At 35.2% G+C, this 23,513-nt stretch overlaps 1 protein-coding gene across 10 annotated transcripts in view; it reads left to right on the plus strand.

The window, feature by feature from the left end:
• Positions 1–16,349, plus strand: part of SSBP2 (single stranded DNA binding protein 2) — a 300,014-nt gene extending 283,665 nt beyond the window's left edge. For all 10 annotated transcript variants that reach the window (XM_049108316.1, XM_049108320.1, XM_049108317.1 and 7 more), the window contains 3 exons: positions 1,278–1,306; positions 8,520–8,618; positions 15,749–16,349. In XM_049108316.1, the coding sequence (XP_048964273.1) occupies positions 1,278–1,306; positions 8,520–8,618; positions 15,749–15,778 (158 nt within the window). In that variant the 3' untranslated portion in view covers positions 15,779–16,349. The remainder of the gene's footprint in view (positions 1–1,277; positions 1,307–8,519; positions 8,619–15,748) is intronic.
• The last annotated feature ends 7,164 nt before the right edge of the window (positions 16,350–23,513 follow it).

The raw sequence follows: 23,513 nt of genomic DNA on the forward strand, positions 1-23,513 counted from the left end.
ATCAGAAACTAAAAGTTGACAGTGAGGGTAGAGGCTTATGATAATTTTTTTTCTTTTGGAAAGGGACCACCTTTTACTTAGGTTGGAGTAACTAACTATTCCTGTAACAAGTTATACACAGATTTCAGGACTCCACCCAAATGCCATCCTCTGAGACTTTGAAAAGCTGTGTAACTTCAATAATCAAGAAATTATTTGCAACACATTGATAGGCTTTTGAGCTTTTAAGGTCCATACTTATTTTACATACATTTATATTTTGCCTAGATTTCAAAATCTCCAATTCTGGTAGCCACTAGCCATGGGTGACTAATTTTAACTTAAAATTAAATAAAATATGAAGTTTACTTCCTCAGTTGCACTGCCACATATCAAATGTCAATAGCCACACATAGCTAATGGTTACCATAATGAACAGCATAGAGAAACATCTCCATCATCACACAAAGCTCTACTGGTTAGCACTATTCTAGAACTTTATTTTTTAATTTATTGCAATATAATTCATTTTCGAATCCTTTAATTTATAAAATTATTCAAAAGAAAGGATGATATTTGGTCATAGTTAGAAGATTTTCAGTTATATTATTCTCTAGGATAGAAATTAGTATTGATTGTTCACTTCTCCCAAGAATCAACATAAAATTACAGTATTATTTTAAATAATATTGTAATTTATGAATCAACATAAAATTACAGTATATTTTGAAGACATTCTTACTTTTGATGTATCAGCATGAATATTGATTGCTGTCAAATTTTTAATATTATTAAAAATTCTTTGCTTTGGTTATTATAGTAAAATATGGCTCAGACTAGTATTAGATATTATTGCAGATGTCCATCTTATATTTTATCAAATTTAGAAGCATAATTTTAGAAAATATATTTCTCTCTCTCTTGCTCTCTCTATATAGACATACACATATGTATATACATTTTAAAAATTGGAATTGAATAGGATTAGTAAGTGATCTAATATTTCATTTTCAGGAATTTATGATAACAATAGTTTCCTTCATCCTGCCTAAACTAAACAAAAAAAGATGATTGGGAGCTAGAGATGCAACTCATCCTTTGATTTGCCATCAGATGATACTTATTTACCATACAGTATAAGAGAAAAGAAATTTTTTAAGATTAAAACTTTTTAAGATTAAAAAATTCAGGAGATTTATAATGGAAAATACAAAGAGTGTACTGTTTTTATTTATTTTAGAGAAATAATTTATACATGAAATCATTAATAAAGATTTTCTTTTCATATTTTGTTTCAGGCTCAGGAGATATGGATAGCATTTCCAAGGTGAGTATTATATATTGTCTATGTTGTTTTTTATTTGTATTTTATTCCACATGGAACTCTTATTAAGATTATTAGAATAATCCTATGAATTTTGTTCTTGAACAAGCATTTGAAAGTAGAGGTCCAGATAAAACTAAGTGAAAGTTAAAAATATCAATGCATATAATAAGAAAGGGTAAAATGAGTTTTTTAACATGGTAAGATGCATTTACAGGACATACTGTATACATAATTAATTGATACCCCAGTAAAACCAATTTAATTACCTTTATGATGTCACTTATTTATAACGCAAATTGACATAGTGTAGGTAATCTTTTGAAAATGTAAAGAAGTCTAGAGCAAAATAATAAGAGGCAAATTTGAAAAAGTTGGTATATGCTATAAGGGCATTGCATTTGTACATTTCATTTGTGTTTCAAACCTATATTATGGAATGCTGATGTCCTCAATCATTATTCTAGTTCCCCAAAATAGAATAGGAAAGTAATTAGAAGAAAATTATATTAATACAGGTAGGAAAGAGACCTTCCAATAGCTTGTGTCTCCATTTTTCCTCCTTTGTAGTTTGAGTATTTAAAATTAATCTTTTGCTAAGATGCCATGTATTTTTTTCGAAAGAATACCTAAGTACATTTTAGGTCGTGGTGAATTTAAAATAGTTCTCTGTGGGTCAAAATATATTTAGAATGGCCGATAAGAACTAATTATTAACTACCATTAGAATGACTCTCTTAGAAGTCTGCTTTATATCAATAAATACCGAAATTCATTAAAGGATAACTTCATTTTTAATCCTACTTCTAATTTATATTCATGTGTAATAATGTAAAATTCCTGGTGCCAAGGAAAATATAGTAAGATTGATTAAGCTACAAAACCTTTTAAATTAAGAGTTTAAGCTAAGAGAGAGAGAGTGTGTTGAACTGGCATTCTGACATTCTATCTACATTGCCTGGCTGCTTGCCCTTACACATTCTAATGCACTTTGGATATCTATGTTTAGGGACAATCAGGAAGGTCTTTTTCTTTTCTTAAAATAGGTAAACATAATGAGTACTAGATTACTTCTCTGAGAAATCATATTCTAAGCAAAATAGGTAAAACCTGCAAAAGGCCTGTTTTCAAAATAGGATTCATTTTATAATTCCATTAGAGCCATCTATCTGGGAAGCACCTTTACAAGTCACGTGACCATGACTGTATTGGCTATCATAGGTATCTAACAATTGATATTAACCGAATTGTGCTTCGTGGTCACCAATAAAATTTCTAATTTTGTATTTGAGAAGCGTATTCTAGTATCCAAAGATAATCTTTATTACACAAAGGTGGGATCATCCAGATTGCTTAACATCATCTTTCTAAAATTTCCACCAATGACCCACAGCTTTGTACATTAGACAGATGTAAACAAAATTCTATATAGTAAAGTACTTTGGGTTTTCTTTTTCCAAATTTTTATTTAAATTCCAGCTAGTTAACATATACTATAATACTAGTTTCAGGAATAGAATTCAGTGATTCATCACTCACATATAACACTCAGTGCTCATCACAAGTGCCTTCCTGAAGATTCATCACCCATTTAGCCCATCCCCCTGCCCACCTATGGGAAAGTTCTTTGTAATTTATTATTAAAGCACTTTAAAATTTTTAAATAGATTCGTAATGACAAATTAAATACCATGTTGTATCTGCCCTCATATCAGATCTACTACTATTCCTTCTTTGTTAATTTTCCTATTCTACTTCCAGAGACCACTTTTTCCATTACATTGTGCCCACTGCTGATAACATTCTCTTGCCTGGTGATGTATTGCTTATTCTTTAAGCATTAATTGACCACCCACTGTGTACTTTTGTGCCCTGGGTGTTAACCTCGTGCAGTATGAGAAGATATAAAAGACTTCTTTAAATACAAACATAATTTCTGTCCTCAAGTGGTTAGGTAGTCAGGAGTTCCTTCACTCCGTAAACATTAATGCACCAAGGCATTATGCCGGGCTCTGAAAATCCCAGGATAAACAGAGTATGGTCTCTGCCCTCAAGAAGCTCAGTATAACCAATAAGGAAAAACTCTTACAAAGTGAAGTCCAAATACATTTCAATTAACATAAGAATTTCCCTCCTAAAACATGTCATTTAACCATGTCCTAGAAATGATTAGTTGTGTCTGCCTTCAGCTGAGGTCCCATACAGCTTACTTCTGCACTGCCCCCTCTCCAGGTCCATTGGTTCTGGGGTCTAGCGAGGCTGTCTGGGTGATGGTACCACTGGTGTCTCTTGCATCTCCACTACACTGTGGTCATTTTTTATCTAATCAGCACCATCATGAATACCCCCCACCATCCCCAATTATTTCTCTCCCCACCTCATTCTACTCACAGCCTAATTATTTCAGATTTTTACTCCGTACTATCCACACTATCACTAACTCCATTTCCCCCACCTTCTTCCTTTTCCAACATAAGACCAGTTATCCTAAAAAACTCTCCTCTCTTCTCATTTCCTGGATTCATTCCTTTTCATCCTGTTATTTTTCTAGTCATTCTTATTTGTGAATCAGAAGATAGTTGTGACCATTGCTGCTTAACAGTTTTGTTCAAAATCCCTTAGGGCTCCAGTTGCATCTTCGTATATTTTTTAAGCACCAGTATTACATATATATTTTAAAATTTCTTACTCCATTTTTTGTTGTTTACTAGAACTACTATTCTTTTACTAATTTTTTATTGTAAATATACTCTATTTTATCCTCTTTATACATAAGGTAATAAAGAGTACTGAATTGAGAATCAGAAAGCCTAGTTCTACTACCTATAAATTAGAGCAACGTGTTACTTAATTTCTCCAAGGCTTAGTTTCCTTAGCTGTAAAAGACAGTTTGCACTTTCCCTGCCTTCTTCACAAAACTGTTGAGAGTCGAGTATGAACATATGCTAGGAGCTCTGAAACACTATACAGATATTAAATATCTTCCTCCTCTTTAGTTATACTGTCTTCTGTGGGAAGGCTAGGAACTCACACTGTTACCTGCATTTTGATAGCACTTGTTTCATTGATAAAGTGAGCTCAAAACTCTAAAGGAAGGGTTATAAAATTATTTCTTGCTCAGTTGAGGATTATCTAGTAAAACTCATATGTATCTTTCTCAAAATGCAGAATTAATCTTTAGAAGCCCAAATGTGAAATTCTTTTCATCCCTTTTGCAACTGAAAAGTCATCCATTTAATCAATGGAACAAAAATATTTTCCCTTGGAGCTGTTTTAGGAGTTGGGGGTGGAGAAGAGCATATGGTTTATTTTCTTAGAAGGAAATTCTGCAGTTCACATTTAACATACTTAACATTTATATTTTTGAGTTTGAAAAAAAAAACATATCAGAGAGGGCCAAATTTGATCATATCATGCTTAATAAATTATCAAAGAAATCTTTTCAACCTGAAGCTTTCTGACTCCAGAACCTTAGTTCCAATTAAAGATCCCACACTCATCACAGGGGACTTAATCGACAACTATAGATCTCTGTCATCTTCTCAGTGTGGCCTGGGTCCTAGCTTACTGTGTCCCCTGAGAGAACCATGACTAGCATTGTGTTCTTTTGGGGGGCTGACAGAGTCAAAACAATAGTCTGTGAAACTTGTTATTGGCAGCCTCTGAGAAATCAATTCAAAATCCACCTTGAGGGAATCCCTGGGTGGCTCAGCGGTTTAGCGCCGCCTTCAGCCCAGAGCGCAATCCTGGGGTCCCGGGATCGAGTCCCACATCGGGCTCCCTCAGGGGGCCTGCTTCTCTCTCTGCCTGTGTCTCTGCCTCTCTCTCTCTCCGTGTCTCTCATGAATAAATAAATGAAATCTTAAAACACACACACACACACACACACACGCACCATCCACCTTGAGAGGGCTTCAAATAATGTCAATATTATTTTATTCCAATTATGGACAGAATCAAAATTTCTGTAAATGTGCACTTTCTTAATAGGAGTTTGAACAGTTTGGAATAATTTCTGAGGGTGAGTAGAAGGAACAATAATTTAATTAAGAGATGATATGGAAAAATACTTGCAAGATAAAATCAGAGAACAGAGGGTCTAAGGGAATTAAATGTGTTAGCCAGAGGAAATTGTGTGTGTGAGAGTGTGTGTGCATGCATATGCAAGCATGTACACAGACATGCTTATATGTAACATTCGTGTATGAGGTCATAGCTTAAGGGAAGCACATTCCAGTTTGAAGAAAGGGTTAATGAGAATGTAATAAAATCCCTTGAAGACGGGATTGGTATAATACTAACTATACTTTTTTTTTTTCTAACTATACTTTTATAGCTAAATTCTTAGAGTACAAGTAGAAAATACACATTAACTGGAGTAAGAAGTGTAACCAAAGTGCCCAATGTAGCTAAAAGTGATATTTACTTGGGTTCTTTTGTACTCCCTACTCCATAATTATGTGCTCAAGCTATTGAAGCATGCTTTTTTGACTGATGTAAGCCCTTTTTCTGTAGCCTTGATCTAAGTCAGTCATATTCTTGCCTGGATGATGAAATCTACTGGAAACTGCACACAAACATAGCTACAGTTAAATGTAACGTACACACAGCCCATTGCCACCCACACTCATAACTTGTTCTGGGCTGGTACCTGGAACCCTGTCTTAGCTGTTCTTAGACACCAGTATTAAGTATGTCTTTAGCCTGTGTCTTCATCAGGTCCCTCGTTGGATCACGGACAGCACAATATCCATAAGAACCCTCTAAGAGGGCAGCCCGGTGGCTCAGCGGTTCAGCGCCACCTTCAGCCCAGGGCCTGATCCGGAAGACCAGGGATCAAGTCCCACGTCAGGCTCCCTGCATGGAGCCTGCTTCTCCCTCTGCCTGTGTCTCTACCTGTCTCTCTCTGTGTGTCTCTTATGAATGAATGAATGAATGAATGAATGAATGAATGAATGAAATCCTCATTGAGAAACCTGCTGTTTTCACATTTTGCAGTGATTACTTCAGGTTAAAAAAAGCAAAAACAAGTTTGTCTTATCATTTGAAGATTCTCAAATATGTCCACTGAGCTGTATAAGAATAAATTTCAGAGACCTGATACTAGCTGCTTTGTATGCTGAATATGCTGAATATGTCCTTTTGTCTTCCTACCAATGTTCTTAGATCTCTTCCTCCCACCCCCAAAAAAGTATATACTGCTGAGCCACCATGCCATGAACAGATTGCATGGAAAACAGAAATAATAAAAGAACTGTTTCAGAAGTATTTAAATAATAATGCGAACAAAAAAAAAATAAACATAAAAAAATAAATAATAATGCGGTGTTACTTTCAAATTTTAAATATTTTGAAATCAACATTTTGAGTCAGTAATTAGATTTGAGGTTAGCTACACTTTCAAAATTGTAAATTAAGAAATGATGCATGGGACAGTGCAAGAAGAGACAGAGAGCGCCCACCTACATCAGAGATGTGCTGTTCCTCTCAGGGCACCTCAGGTTCCACAGGGAGCATGTTTGTTAAACAGAAATGGGAAGCTTCCAAGCATATCCTTAAATATGCTCATATATACATTAGATTATTTTTTATTCTGGGATTACTACTTTCATTATGTATAAAATGACAAATCTGCCTTCACCAAAAACATTTTGGCTGAAGATTACAACATTTTTATAAATTTAGTTTTTTTTTAACTAAATCAGCATTAGCATTCCTGTTTTCAAAGTATAATTGATTATTTTATAAATAACTTTAATAATTAATGAGCTATAAAATAATACACTTAGTTAAATTTTCCTTAAATGTTTTCTTAGGAAATGAAGTTATCCATGTTCATTTGAAAGTGTGGTTGCTTTCCTGTATACTTGAGAAACTAACATTTTCAAAGAAAAATTTATCCAAAAAAAGAATCCTCTTTAAGCTATTAACTGTGGTTCCCCAGCACTTGGGGTACATTGGCAAAACCGAGCTCCTATGGACTTCAGAGGATTCTTGTTCTCAGATCTTCCCTGTGGGATGCACAGCAGGACAAGATATAAGCTGTATTTCCACCAGTTCATCTACCTGTCTCTGCTTTACGGGTTAACCATATTCTAAAACAGCACATATTCTTCTGGGAATAACTCATTCATGAAATTTTAAGTTTTATGACATAACTTTATTTTAGTTAAGTCAAAATCTTCAGAACAATTCCTTTAAAAAATCTAGAACTTATTCAAAAGGAGAATATAAAATGGAAATGGCTCGGGAAAAAATCTAAAATCTTTCTTCTGTTTGAAATAACAAATAAAAAATTTTAACCTTGAAGTTTATTTTTACAAGTCACTAAATTAGACCTGGAAAGAGGTCCTCAGTTACAGTTGCAATACATGCTTTATATGGCAGTGCCATTCTGTATTTCCTGTGGATATGGAGTAGCAGCTGACCTCCCACAGCTAAAATTGCACAGTAATAACAAGATTAGCACATTTAGTAGAATAGGAAGCAATATGCAGCTAACTTAGTGTTTGATTAGGTTGCCAATATCAGCCATTTTATCTTAAAGTTTCAAAGTAAATCTACTGTTCAACTAATGATAGGAAAAGATTCTAAACCAATTTACTTTGAGCCTTCTTTTCCTCCACAAGTGCATATTGAATTCTCAAGTCCTAAGGCAGTTCTCTTGTTCTTAACTATACTTGTTAACCATCTTCCTTTTTTCCCTATGGTCCACATTAAAAAAAAAAAAAATAGTTGAAATAATATTACTATGTAAACCACATGTAGAATTAAGGGGAAATGTTTTTAAACAGTGACCTTTGAAGTTTGATTAGTAAAATTACCAAAAGCAAGTTACTATCCCATCATGCCTGATAGTGGGTAGGCTCTCTTCATCATGTCCCTGCTGGGAATGTTTTTTTAACTCTATGGAGTTCCAGGAACTCTATAAGCTAAGGGTGAGAAATTGAATAAATATTGATTCTGAGACTAAGAAAGCAGTTGTGCTTGGTTATTTGGGGGTTTTTGTTTGTTTTTTAATTTCCATTTGGGAGAGCATTAGAACTTGTCAAGGTGTAAAGAATGAACTAGAATACACAGTAAAAGTCTAAGATTAGAATTATAAGTCTGCTTTGTCCTTAGAGATGCTGCTGTAGATTCCATTTTTGAAACAGTACAATGCAAGAGGGAAATTAAAATCTTCAACAATGCCTTGTTTTCTAAATCTTGTTTACAGAATTCTCCCAATAATATGAGCCTGAGTAATCAACCGGGCACTCCAAGGGATGATGGCGAAATGGGGGGAAATTTCTTAAATCCTTTTCAGAGTGAGAGTGTAAGTATTCCCTTGATTATATTATTATATCCAAAATTTATTCTGAAGCTTTTCTATTAGAGTATATTCATAAAGCCATTATTATGACTGTTCACCTAGAGCTCAATAGGTTGATCTTTTAAGTTAAAAAATTAAGTGGAATTTCTGTAGAAAATTTTTAAAAAATTAACTTTTGCTTTTTGTTCCTGTTCTATGTACATAGTTACAAAAACAAAAAAAACATAATACTGATTTTCTTTTAGATAACATTTACTATAAAAGAACATACTGGAAACAGGTTGCACATTTGATAGTTTTTACAAGTTTTCACACTATTAAATAAACTATTATTTCACACTATTAAAATGTCTGGACTCATTGCAAAACCAGGTCTGTTCTCAGTAGTATCCTTACGACTCTGAACCTTCTCTATGAGATGTTTATACTTCATGCACTAGACCTCACTGGACTGAAGGCCTAATAATGTTGGTCTATTAACCTGTTATTTACTTTTAACTTGAGCTGGATACCAGAGTTATTTTTAGAGTATGATTACGATGTTAAGCAAAGGTGATATCATTCCATATCTCCATAGAAGTAGACAGGAGCTAAAAGAGAAGCAATAAAATACATTCACTCATTTAACAATTACTGAGCACTTACCACAGTCCAAAGCAGTATGTGACACACTGGAGAGACCAAAAAGACAATATGGTGTCTTTTCTCAAGGAGTTATTACATAATACACTGATTTTTTTTAACCTAAATTTTCACATTAAAAACACCTACAGAATTTTTAGAAATACAATTGCCCAAAAGTCTCCCTAGACCTAATGAATCAGAATTTCTAGGAGTAGGATTGGTCATACCTAAAAATGAAAAAGCTTTGTTAATGATGCTCATGACATGCTCTGCTAAGAACTACTAAATTAGAATATAGCATAAAGGATTTCAGAATTTCATCTTCTTAGAATCAGTGCTCCCACATATGGATTGGTACCATTAAAAGGAGAGGAGAATACTTCCCTTATTTTGCCCTAACTCAGCCTTTACCAGAGATGATACCATCAAAATTTGAAGCAGTGGCTAGTAACCTATCTACTTTTGCATGGAATGGCTGCTTTGAACCTAAGATTGAGTGTTCGCTTGATTCTTTCACTTTTAATAAGTATCAACCCAACACCTCTGTATTGGATAAGACTTCCCCTGTTTTTAGATACTACATCTGTTAAAACTAGAAGTAATATTATACTGATCTTTGTTTTATTTGCAGTATACATATGATTAATAAAGAGAAAGTATGTACATAAAAAATTCATATAAAATAATCAACAGGTTAACCCATCAGTCATGGTGAAATAGGAAAAACATGAGAAAACCATTTAGTTTGTCATAATGCTTAGGATTATAGGAGTTATTTTTTAGATAATTTAGTTTGCTTCAAGTCAATGGACAAATTAGTTAATTTTCATTAGTTAATGTTCACCTTATCTAATTAGAAACATTTATTTCCTTTTCTGCTAATTCTTTCAGCAGTAAAATGGTATAATTCAGTGAGGTATGTAATAATTAACTCAGTTCAATTCAACATTTCTTGAGCCTCTTATATGCAACGTGCTTGGTTGAGGACAAAGTATTCTGAGATAAATATAACACATCACTAACCTCAAAGAATGCAATCTGATGGGAAGAATGTGGTTACAAAATTGATTAAACCATGTGTCAGATTAGTAGGTGCTATAATAGATAGAAACCAGCCTTTTTATTTTATTTATTGATTGAGTGATTGAGGCTTTTAAAAAAAGTATAGAAGAAATACTTAATCTAGGATTAGAAAAGAAAACTTTTTTTTTAAAAGGTCCCACATGACTTTAGCTTTAGAGACAGGGGCAAGAGGACCTCTGTGCTCTCCTCCTTTCCCAGATTTGTCATTGGGGACCACTGCCTTGTGTATCAGTCAGCGGAGGGCTGCCACTTAAGAGCTGGCATCAGAAAGCTTTCTGTGGGGATCAAAGAATCAGATACAACAGGACTTGAAAATCTTCTTTGCACGGGATAAACACAAGCGTCACCCTTTAACGTTAACTGGACTACGCACATGCAAAACAGCAGATCGTTTTCTGAATGTGTGCAGAGGAAAGAAAGAAAGCAGCTGGAGCAGGGCTTCTCCCATCCCTGACTCCTGGCCCAGCCTCGCCCTCCTAGAAGCCCAGAAGAAGGTTAGACTGCCAGACTACTGTACAGAGTTAGAAGCTCCCTCCTGTTTCCTCCCTCCCTCTGTCCTGTCCCCACCCAAAAAGTCCCCAAAGGAAAAATAATTGGATGGTCACTGAGGAACTGTACCACCACCTGGAGACAGTGCAGCCTGGGAAGCATGTGCACACTGGCTGCTGCCCTCTTTTCTCTGCCCAGTGAGGGCTCTGCTGGGTTATGAAGGATGTTAATTGTTATCTACGGCTTTCTGCCTCACATCACCACACATTGTGTTGAAACCTCTTTAAAAGATCAAGAAATGAAAAACAGAGAGAAAAGAAGACTTAAAGACATTCACTGCTGACAAATGTAAGGCTTTGAAGAAGTAAATAGGCTAGGTATCCAGAAGTTAGCTTCCCTATAATCAAGGAAATATAGAACTATTTAATGAATTTTAAAAGAAAACATTTTGAATGAATGAACATGTAAATTGTAGTGGGTTTTTTAAATGTATATGACTGTGAGGAGCACATACTTTTGAGTAGTCTGCCCTTTAAGGATTTGTCAGGCATATCTTGAAGTTAAAACCACAGAAGGAGGCCTGAGAAGTGAGTGAACATCTCTTGAGTGCTTTTAATGTGCCAGCCACTATCCTAGTCACTTCACACATGCTACTTCATTTAATTAATATTTATAGAAACAAAATATCCAACCCAAAGTCAGAAACCTTGCAGTGCCAACATGCAACACACAGAAAAATGTGAATCAAATGTTTCACTACTCAGCCTTTTTGGGGGGAATCATAAACAAGACCTTTATTTCAAGAAACAAACATGCCCCCTAGCGTTCAAATTCCGTAAAATGTTTGTTTTCAAAAATGAATACTACAAAAAAGCCCATTTTGGATAGTACTTTCTCGTGTTTCTCCAGTAAAGAAAGCAGTTAGTCCTATTTCTTGAATTAATTTAGCAGAATATCTTCTCCATGGCACTGAACTATAATCAGTTGAGTAACAGTGGTATTAAAAATCGTGGACTCTAATAGGAATTATAAACAAGGTGATAGGTCATCTCCTATTACCCTTACTCCTCTTTGTCATTTTCTATTATAAAGAAATCTTATATAGCCACATTTTCTTTTACATAGTCACACAAACATTAAATTTATTTCACTTTAGTTCAGCGTAGCTGTACCATTCCTTATTTATCTCTCATTAAGAAAATAAAATATATAGAGATGCTTAGAAATAGAAATGTAGTGAGATCTGAAGCATTCTTGAAGCGTATAAACAAGAGCTCATGCACATGTGCAAAGGCTTAATGGATGTCTGCAGTGGGTGCCATGGTATGTGAACTGTGTACAAAAAGGGAAAAATCACAAATTCTCTAGTTTATATCAAGGCATGCCATTTCAAAATATATTTTACGTACAAAGGCAAAATAAATTAGTACATGTTTGAAATTATACCTTAAGGGTTTTGTTTCTTTGCTTGTTTGTTTTTGCTGAACCAAACAGTTAATGACTTTATAAGAGCCATTGTATCATCTGATTAAGGACAGCCAGACTCACAGAATAGTTTGGACACTGGGCAACCTCACCTCACAGCATTTGGGCACAAACATTATGACACGTCATCCCATATCAATGCACCAGGATGACGGAAACATTGCAGTATGGTCTCAGGACAGTACACCATGAATATTTTATGTCTCTAAATATGAGACGCCATTTAGCACCTTTACTTTAGGAACACCGTAAGCCATTTCTCTTGGATGTTGAAGAATAGTCATCAGTAACAGAATTCCTTTTTGCTTGCACACTCTGTGAGTTTTCCCAGAAATTGTGTGCTTTCCCTTATTTTACATAGAGGAAGCAGTTTCAGGAAAAGGCAGCAGCAGACGAGCAGTCTACAACATCAGCAGTGCAAGCCGCACATTGCCATACCGATGCTCACATGTGGCATGTATACTGTGCCACACACACTTAGAGCATCGCTTCACTTACTTGTAGTATGCAAAAATTAAATTATGCTAGATGTTTGCTAATTTTTCTGAGTTGTATTGCTTGGAGCAGATGCTCCTTTGTGACCGAATCTGGCCCTTACTTTTTAAAATCTCAGTTATTCAGGATGTATATTAAATGAGATAATCTCTAGAGTTAATTATGGATTATCCTGAAACTTTTTTTTTTCAGAAATTTCCTCTGAAATCCTTTCTGAAATGCTGTCACTGTCTTCTACTGCCTTTAGATAATTGGCACCAAGTACCCAGAAAAATCTTTTTCTTAAAACAATTATTGATGATCTAGCTGTGCTATTTAAATTTCAAGTAATTGAAATTAAATACAGCTAATTTCAGTTCCTAACTTACACTAGCTACATTTTAAGAGTCCAGTAGCCATGTGTGGCTAATAACTGTTACATTGGACAGCACAGAATAGAATGTATCCATCATCACAGAATGTTCTATTGAACAGCACTGATTGGATCACCATTCTTATTGCCACAGTAGCTATAAAAAGCTTAGATTAAATTTTTCTGTCCCCACTTTGCCATATTCTCTAATTTTCTCTACTTTTAATAAAACCTTTGTATCCTTGTATTTTCTTGTTTATTCTTACCCCTAAAAGTCAAATATCAAAGTATAATTCTGTTTTGTCAGAGGCTGTGGATAGTTCACTGAAGCTTGCTGTCATTAATTTATAATGGGAGATTTGCATGGTATCATCTGATGAAATGAGGGGATACCTTTCTGGCACAGGGGCTAGTGGGCTCATAGCATCAGTTTTTGTCTGATTGCTTTGGGTGTTAGGTTTTGCTTTGCTCTGCTGTAACTTTTTGCTGCCACTATCAAGGGTAAAGGTGGAGAGCTTTTTCCATCAAACCGAATCCCCTTCTCTTCTCTGGAAGTGTCCCCTTTTTATCACCCTATTCACTGGAATCCAACATTAAGAGTCAGTAACGTACATAGTTTAGCTTTCCTGTACTGAAAGGAAATTGGAGGCTATTAAGTGATGAGCAAGTAGATTTTCCGTGATTTGACCGCATTTAGAGGATTAATAATCATCCCCCGATGGTGCAATGGCCCATTTTTCAGGCCTACTCATCCCCATTTATGCAGGATCAATGTGGGGTTTTGGTTTGAGCCCTAGATTTACCCCTAATGGCTTTCTGTCCCAACTTCTGTCAGCTGAGCCATGGTCACTCTGTGCCCTTCCTTCCTCAGGGCATCTTATTTTCCCTGGAAAACCCATTTTCACCTCAGTGTCCACCTTACACCTAATTTCTGGTTCCTGCGGTAGCTCAGCTCCTCTAGACCTCACCTCATTCCATTCTGCTTGCTCTCTTTTTAAAGTTCACGCTCCCCTTCCCAGGATCATCATTTTTCCTGTTGGAGGCTCTGCTGCCTAAGACCAGTCCCCTCAACTTCACCCACCTCTTTTCCTGAGGCAAAATCATTATGAACATTTTTTAAGAGATTTATCTATCTATTTTAAAGAAAGAAAGTAGAGGAGGAGCAGAGGGAGAGAACTCCAAGCAGACTCCCCACTGACAAGGAGCCCAATGACTGGGGCTGGATCCCACAAACCCCTGAGGTCACAACTTGAGCCAAAATCACTATTCAGCACTCAACCGACTGAGCCACCCAGGCGCCCCCATTATTAACATGTTTAAAAGAATCCCCTTTTGCCCTGGTCCTCATCAGGTCCTCACCAAATATTTTTCACAAAATATTTAAAATAATTAAGGGTTTACATTTACATTTTCACCTAGAAACCCTCTTTATCTGGAGGCCATCACCATTGAGAGTGGATGCCCCTGCCCCCATCTCTGAGAATCTAGAACTGTGCTGTCCAACACGGTGCTCACTAGCTATATGGGGATATTTAAATAAAATAAATAACATAAAAATTACAGTTCCTCAGTCACAATAGCCCATTTCATGTGTTCAGTGACCACATGCGGCTAGTGGCTTCCATGTTGACCAGCACAGGGTATAGAACCTGTCCGTTGCTGAGGTGAGCTCTGTCGGACAGTGTTGCTCCAGAACTTTTCTGTCATGGTCCATTTCTCAGGAATATGCATATGATTGTCATAATTATCACAATAAGTGCTCTCTGTTCCTCTCTTAATAATTTTTTTTCTCTTAATAAGTTTTGAGACCTCTTTCCCAAATGCCTGAAAACCTCACCTTTTACCAATTTGTTAGCCTGAAACTGACAGGTAATGTGTAACAATAGTACCCCCTGCTCCCACCCTAAAAATATTGTGGATTGAAATTGGAGCCACAGATTAGAGGAAGACACTTCTAAAGTGTAAATCAGATTCATAAGCATTCTAAATGCTTTATGAGAACTTCTTAGGGCAAGCTGAGAGTTGTCTTTTGTTTTGTTTCATTTCCCTTACACTATTAATTAAACATTTGCTGAACACTTCCTGTATATTCAATAAATACATGGTTTTAAGGATTTTATATTTAATTCTCCCCAAGTCTCTTTAAGATAAATGCTATTATTATTAAACCCATTTTACAGGTGAGGAAACTGAAGCACAGATTGTTTAACCTTCCAACTTTACTTAGTTGGTAGGTAATGAGAGTGTCCCTCATACTTATTTCATTGTGGATTGGATTTACCCAAAATGTTACAAATGCCCACAAAACATGAATCTGGCTAGAAGGAAAAGACTGAGAGACTGGGTAATTATCAACCACCTAAGTGCAAGGAGAGAAGGAGAGTGGTCACCTTCCAGAGGAAATATTAAAAATTTCAGGGCTTAGTCACTTCTATATAAATTTACTCTTTTTATAGCTTCTTATTTTTATGTTATATGAGGTTAAAAGCTTGAGCATAAAAGATTTTAAGACATTAAAATTCATAGTTATTACTGTTTACCAAGAAGAGCATTAGTTGCCTGTAAAAGAAATGTTGTTAAAATATGGATTCTTTTTTCTTTCTAGTACTCCCCTAGCATGACAATGAGTGTGTGATCCATTACCAAGTCTCCTCATGAAAACCACAGTGAGTCAGCCCTTCACAGAACTACTACGGAAGAAAATTATTCATCCCAGTGTACAGTTAAACAAAGGAATCTCAGTCACACAAAACCAACCTTTTTATTTCCTGCTCTCTCCCCTATTTTTTGAAGAAAGCGGGTCCAAACGTGATTCAAACAACTGTACAGAGCGGCATATGAGAATTGCCCTAAACTGAACTGCAAATAATTATCTGTGTATGTATATGTGTGGGGAAGAGAATGTATTGCATATGTGTATGTTATATGGACATATGCACATACATACATTGACCCACAGGACATTGTAAAATATTATTACATGACATCTTAAGTAGAAATAAGTAGGGACTTTTATTCCATCCTTTTTTTCACGTTTACATTTTAATTATTAAAAGTTGCTCCTGCCCCTCCCTGAACTATTTTGTGCTGTGTATATCACTGCTTTATATAAGTTATTTTTTAAGGTGAACTCAGATGTTATGGTTTTGTAAATGTCTGCAATCATGGATAGGAATAAAATTGCTTATTTGAGAGCTTTCATTAAATTGCGTCTGATGCAAGTTATCCTGTGAATCACAAAGTGTACTCTCTCAAAAAAAAGGTGTGTCCTCATCCTATGTCAAATCCAACAATTTCTCAGTTATCTTTAGTGAAAAGTATTTTTGTACTTTTTATTTAGGAAAAATACTTCAACTAGGGCGTAATGGTATATTTCCGCAATAACTGCTTTAGATGGAATTCTTGATTTGTCTTTGATGATACAGAAAATCATTAATTAGCCCCAACTGCTTAGACCATAGCAATAAAATGACAGGGGTCGTCATATTTTTAGAGACATATTTTCTCTTTAACATGATAAAGCCCAGAAGTGATAACAAAACCATTTGCTTGAATTCGTCACTTCTCACCAGGAATAGTAGAGCTAAATTTTTAATAACATGCTAATGGAAAATGGTATCTGATTTTTACTCAGCCTTCTTGTGAACATTTCTACATAGACACTGCAAAGAAGATACATTCAAATGACTGAACTTTTCAAGAGAAGGGGAAAAGAAGTTTTTACTGTACCCAAGGGGCTCTGAAGTGCTGCTTTTCTCTCTGGGTAGCTTGCTTACTAGCAGCAGAACTGACTGGTAACGGTCCCATCTGTGCATACCTCTCACTGGCAGCAGAGCACCTGCTCTGTTCCCAGGATCTAGGACTTTTATTTAGAGGGAAATCATTTATAGTAACTATATTCATCTGGCCATTGACTTCAGCAGGCTAAATCTACGTTGTGTAACTGTTGAGAAAAGAATGTGTAAATGTTAAAAATTAAAGAAAAAAAAAAAAGCACTTCCTTTATGAAAGCACATTGTTCTATGGCACTTTCCAGATCTTTGGGGGCTTTTGTGTTTAATCTTACATACAAACACTGAAATCATAATAGAAAAGTGTGAAGACTTTAATTTTACACTCCAAAAGATAAGTTGGTGATCCTTTCTGTTAAAATTGTGATACAAATAACCACTGGTAAATATCAACTATGTATCAAGCTCCAGAGAATCTGAAAAGCATTGTTTAATCTCAGGTAAGAGGATTCCTTCTTTCTTTAGACTTATGGTCTCTAAAATGAAAATTCAGCAGTATATTTGCTAGTTCCTGATCCCAGGCGACTTATTTCTCTTAAATTCATAATGATTTATCCCTTCTGAAAGTAAAGATTTTCTCTGTGCATGAGAGGAATGCTGGGCAGAACTGTTGAAGGGGGGGAAAAGAAGTTGAATTAGATGTATGTTCCAGATGTAAACTCTAATCAAATGAGTCACCATTAATCCCACAGTGGGCAGGACATAGGACTGCACACTGAAGAACAGCTTCAAGCTTTCAGGCTGCAGAGAACTTTCATGAAGAAGTCAAATTAAAAGGTCTTTAACTCGAGCCAAGGTAATCTGAAGATGGCACTTTGGATAGATGTGTGAATTTACCAAGAATAATTTTAATTTTCTCTTTTTATGATAATTGTGTGAACACTTTCAACCTGTGATTATTAAGCTTAATCTTATGATGCTAGAGATTTCAAATGTTTTCTTGACTATTCATTCCATTGTTACTGATCTTGAGTTTCTTTTATTTGCCTTCTAGGAAGATATTGTTTCCCATTATCACAAACAATCATGAACCCAATTTTACTTGCCATTATTTTTGGGGTAATATCAGAATATAAGTGACAATATGGGTCCCATTATTCCTAGCCTACTTGATCAAAAAAAAAGAATAAAATTCAATTCTTCAATGTATAGCAATCAACTCATCATAAGTATTTATTTCTTTTTCTCTCTTGCAATCCATATTACAGCTATTTCAATTTTTTAAAATTCCTGAAATAGTATTTTTGAAGAGAAGATTCTATTTAAGAAAGCCATAAAATAAGAATAGTTAATTTTAATATCAAATAACTTTTTCATGAACCACATGGCGGATAGTGTAATCTGTATAGTCATTTTTGTAGAGGTTCTGAATCACTTAAATTTTATCCCTTTCTGTTATGTTTTCCATCTCCATTTGTATTGGTCGTGATATATACTACCAATTCCTGAGTTATTTTTACATATTTCACAGGAATAGTATCAGCAATTTTTGCCCACACTAAATACATAGAATACACACATGAAATGGGAAAATGTGTGAATAAGTGAACCATGAGTTTTCATTACCCTGCTTTGCATTTTGCTGGACTCACTACAGGTGAGAATATATACCAAATCCTTTGTGATGTCTAGCTGTCTTCTAACAAAGTTACCACGGGAACAAAGGCTATGGAGTGTCGTTGATCTGGTAAGACCTCATGCATCTGAGGGGTGAGTCCTGTGCTCTGTTACAGGTGCTCCCCGGTTTGGACGTAGCTGCTGATGTGTAGGAACTGCGTGACTAGGAACCTGAAGATAGAATTTCTTTGTTGCCCAAAAGATTAACGAATCAACTCTGCTCCCTGTGCCATGGAAAGTGCCCCAAACACCCTTTTCCTGCCAGGAATAGAATAAAGAAATCTTCCATTTCTATTTTTTATGCTTCTTTAAGATAACTGAACTCTCATGCATTTCATAGGATCATTCAGTTAACATTCTTCCTGTAGCTTAAAAAACAGCAAGTGAAAATAAATTTCAGTTTGGGACATGAAGAAGCCCAAACTGAAACCTGCCCACATCTTTTCTTCATATTCCTCATATTATTCTGGGTACGTGCAGCAAAGCATTCAAAACCGCTCCCTTGGCCAAGAGTTTTATACAGTCCTTAATATTGTGAAGCCTTGACTGGCCGATTCCAGGTCTCCCTCCAGACACCCCCCTCCCCATCCCTGCATCGTCCAGTAGAAATAAGATACAGACTAAACATTTTTACCTTCTCAGCCCCTAAGCTTTTTTTCTTCATACAGTATATAATTTTCCCAGGAGAAATAATTGCAATTTCCATGTCTTGATTATTACTGTTAATTAGAAGCAGTGCCACAAATCCTAGCTACTTGACTTTGCAATGCATGGTAGTATTTTAACACTGGTTTTGCCTTCATTTTTGTGTTTTATGTACTATAATGCTCTTTTCTTGAAAATACTAATTGATACAAGTAGTGCATGAGTGTGTATAGTATGAGAGGGAGAAGGTCAATATGGGGGTGGGGAAGAGTTGCCACATATCTCCAGAAGGTAAATTAGTCTTTTTTTTTTTTTTAAGCCCTCTCTCCTGGTGGTGTAAGTTTCTTGTTTGCAATGAGGAGCAGGAGTCTGTGTTTGCTTAAAACAGTAGTACCCAATCATAACCACGTGTGAGAGGCTCCCTGGGTCTATGAAGCATAACTTGAGAAATTCCAGAAAAGTCAAAGAAACAATGGTGATCCACTATTAATACACTCATATTTTTGCATACTAAACTTAAGTGAGTGTGTGCACATGTGTATATTGGGGGTGGTGATAGGAAGTTTGCTAACAAAACATTCCCGCTATGATTTACATTATACCACAACCAGTAACAATTAAACATAATTCTTTCCTTTGATTGCTTTTTATTTCATTGGTAAAGTAGCTGATAAAAGTGATTTGGGATGAAAAGAGTAATACAAGACATAAGCAGTTGGGATCTCCTGTGGCCAGCTTTAACATAGCCGTGCTAGTTTGTCCACCTCAGACCTTCTTAGGAAGGCACTGCATCTGAAGGTAAGAACATAAATGATCTTTTATCCCTTGGTTATTTCACTGCCAATAATCATGCAATAATTATAGTTCTTTTTTATCTAGATGCTTGTTCACAAGAAATTGAATTGACCTTCTTAACTTATTTCACCAAAAGGATCAGCTTTACCCATGAACTATAAATCAGATTGAAAGAGATGACCTACAGATGAAAAACACCTTAGACCACTTTCCTTTTCTAAACCATATTCTAAAGAGAAATCCTCAGCTGAGTATGTCTCCTAAGGAATTTCCTCTATTAAGTTTCTGTAACTTAATGTAACTTAATGTTAGCATAATGTGATCAGAGTTCCTGAATACAAGAAAATAATTTCTGTAAGTAGTTTAATATAAATATTTTTGCTGACTACATCCTTAAAAATGAAATACATTATTTTCCATAGATTCTGCAAATTTTAAAGTGGGACTAAGTATTTTCACATATAGAATTACAGTTGTCTCTTTTCCTTTTGTGGATTTGCTATCCTCGGGATAAATTGGACTTGTTTTGATTATCCTACTCATTGAAGTATTATGTTATGGTCTATTCCTAAAAATATTTAGCATTTCATTTGTGCAATTAACATGAGAAAAGTGAGTATTGATATTCCTAGAAAAAAATGCTATCAAGAATTCATTCCTGGTTAACATTAAAACTTTACCCCACTTTCTCTTTTGCATCATATGATGCAAGGAAGTGAAATTTGGATTCCTCACAGTGTTCTCAGAACACAATACAATTCATTGTCAGCTAAATTTCCATCATGTCCTGGTAAAATTGATCAGTAAAATATAATTAACCATCTAGTTATTAGAAAGCAATTCAAATAATCTGTCCAGTTTACATATTTTGAAAACAAACCTCCTTTACATTTAGCAATACCTCAGAAATGTTCTCAATATAAGCTACTGATTAAAATGTGTATGTTACTTTCTACCAGGTCATATTTCAAGATGTTCTATTTTCCTTGCATTGAGAAACTAAAAACTTAGCAGAAACTGTATGTTGGAGTAAATAAAGGACATGCTGTTGTTTTAAACATGGAAAATGAAAACGGTTTTATTCAGAGTTCTTTATTCATAATAGCTATGAGCTTACTGGATTGTTTAATTTACCTAATTGTGATTTTAAGAATTTAATACGGGTTTTTTTTTTTACATCTGTTAAATTGTTACATATAATGTCATCCTGGAAAAATCGAATTATTTGTAAGGTTTTTACAAATGCACAATTTTTGTATGACTATAACTGGAATCTGGGATGATTCTTAGTAATCTACTATCCTTAATTCAACCACGGTCATCAGCTATCTGACACATTCCGTAAATTTAGCATGCATACGTGTGCATGTGGATGTGTGCACACATGTCCATTACTGCATTTATTCTCATATGGATTTATCACTCAATGTTTTTGTACAAATACTTTAGCTATTCATGTAATGAAGAAAGTTTCCATAAAACCGCACATAAATGTCTCTTAATTTGGCACCTATTTTCACATTTTAAAAATGCTACTTTTTGTTTATCGTTTCTACCCTTTTCTAGCCTCTGCTTTATTACTTATAGAAAAAGTAAATTATTCATAGGAAGCTAGCATAAGTGTTTCTGAATGATAAATTAAAATATAACTAATGTGGATCTATGTATATGACTGAAATAGATATACATTATGCCTAATATAAACCAGGAGTCTAGGGCAGCCCGGGTGGCTCAGGGGTTTAGCACCACCTTCAGCCCAGGGTGTGACCCTGGAGACCCAGGATCGAGTCCCACGTCGGGCTCCATGTATGGAGCCTGCTTCTCCCTCTGCCTGTGTCTCTGCCTCTCTCTTTCTCTCTCTGTGTGTGTGTGTCTCTCATGAACAAATAAATAAAATATTTTAATAAATAAATAAGTAAACCAGGAGTCTAAAATATCAAAATTTTATATGCACCAAGAAAAGGCTATGTGTGACTGGTTCCATGTGGTCAGATAACTAAACCAGATACCAAAAGTAACTAATATGGTTATCAAATATTTGTTAATAATTCATAGTTTTATATTTTATTCCAAATAGTATTACACATAATGTGGAAATCTGAGCAATTATGCAGATAATTCATGCAAAACTGTGCTTTTCCTCAAGTGCATTTATCTTCCTGAATTGTACAGATGGTTGTCTCAGTTCACCACTGTACAAATAAAGCTTCTGAAGTAGGTTCTGCACACTACTCTGTAGGTAAATAAAAACTTAGAAGGAGGAAGATCTATAACTGAGATTAAAAATTCATTCTAAGTATAAATTAAATATATAAATCTTTTATTCAATAAATTCTTTAGTACTGGTTCCTCAGTATTTAAGAATGCTTAAGTATTAAGTGTTTCTAGTATTAGGGTTTTGATCAGAAATGAGGTTTTCTAGTTCAGCAATGCATCACATTTGTACATAGTGATTAGAAAGGAAAATACTATAAATTCCAATGGCAAGACATCTTACTGAGCCAAAGGTTACCTCAAATAACTTGTCAGGCAATTTTAGCAAAGTGTCTGGATTTCTGGAAAATGGAGGGTGGGTGGCAAGGCAACTGAATCCTCTCTAAAGTTAAAACAGATAGGAATCCTGTAACTAAAATAGGATTTAGCATAGATAAATAAAAGCCAGTAGAAGTAGTTTAATTCCTCCTCAGCTCCTCTTGATGATTGAGATAACAGAGTAAGAGTCCAAAATGAGGGAAAAGGGGTCAGAGTGTCTGCGTACCCAGCCCCAAATAATATGTATCAAATATCAGGTAAAAGTCATCAAGTATTTGTTCTCATAGCTCAATGTGTTCTTTATTTATGTTCTAATAAAACTTTATTTACAAAAGTAGGCATGTGATACACAAACTATAGGCTGCTGACTTATGCTATATAACAACAGTGTTATCACAATTGAAGTTAACAAAATTTCCCTAATAGTATCTAACAACCTGTCTCTATTCAATTTTTGCAGTAGCCCCCAAATGTCTGTGTTGCAGTTGTTGAATTTTTCCCCACTTTTTTTTTTGAAGATTTTATTTATTTATTCACAAGAAACAGAGAGAGAGAGAGAGAGAGAGGCAGAGACAAGGCAGAGGGAGAAGCAGGCCCCATGCAGGGAGCCCAACGTGGGACTCAATCATGGGTCTCCAGGATCACGCCCTGGGCCAAAGGCAGGCGCCAAACTGCTGAGTCACCCAGGGATCCCCCATTTTTTCCCACTTTTATTGAGAAATCATTAAAATGCATCTTGTATAAATTTAAAGCATACAGCATGGTGGTTTGATTTACATATCTTGTGAAATGATTACCAGAATAGGTTCACCTAACATATAGATACAATAATAAGAAAGAAAAAAATGTTTTCCTTGTGATAGGAACACTTAGGATTTACTCTCTTAATAGCCTACCTACATATCATACAGCCATGTTAGCCATAGTCACATGTTGTACATTATATCTCCAGTATTTATTTATCTTATAACTGGAAGTTTTTACTTTTTG

This window comes from Canis lupus, chromosome 3 (genome assembly GCF_003254725.2).
Source record: "Canis lupus dingo isolate Sandy chromosome 3, ASM325472v2, whole genome shotgun sequence".
NCBI lineage: Eukaryota > Metazoa > Chordata > Mammalia > Carnivora > Canidae > Canis > Canis lupus.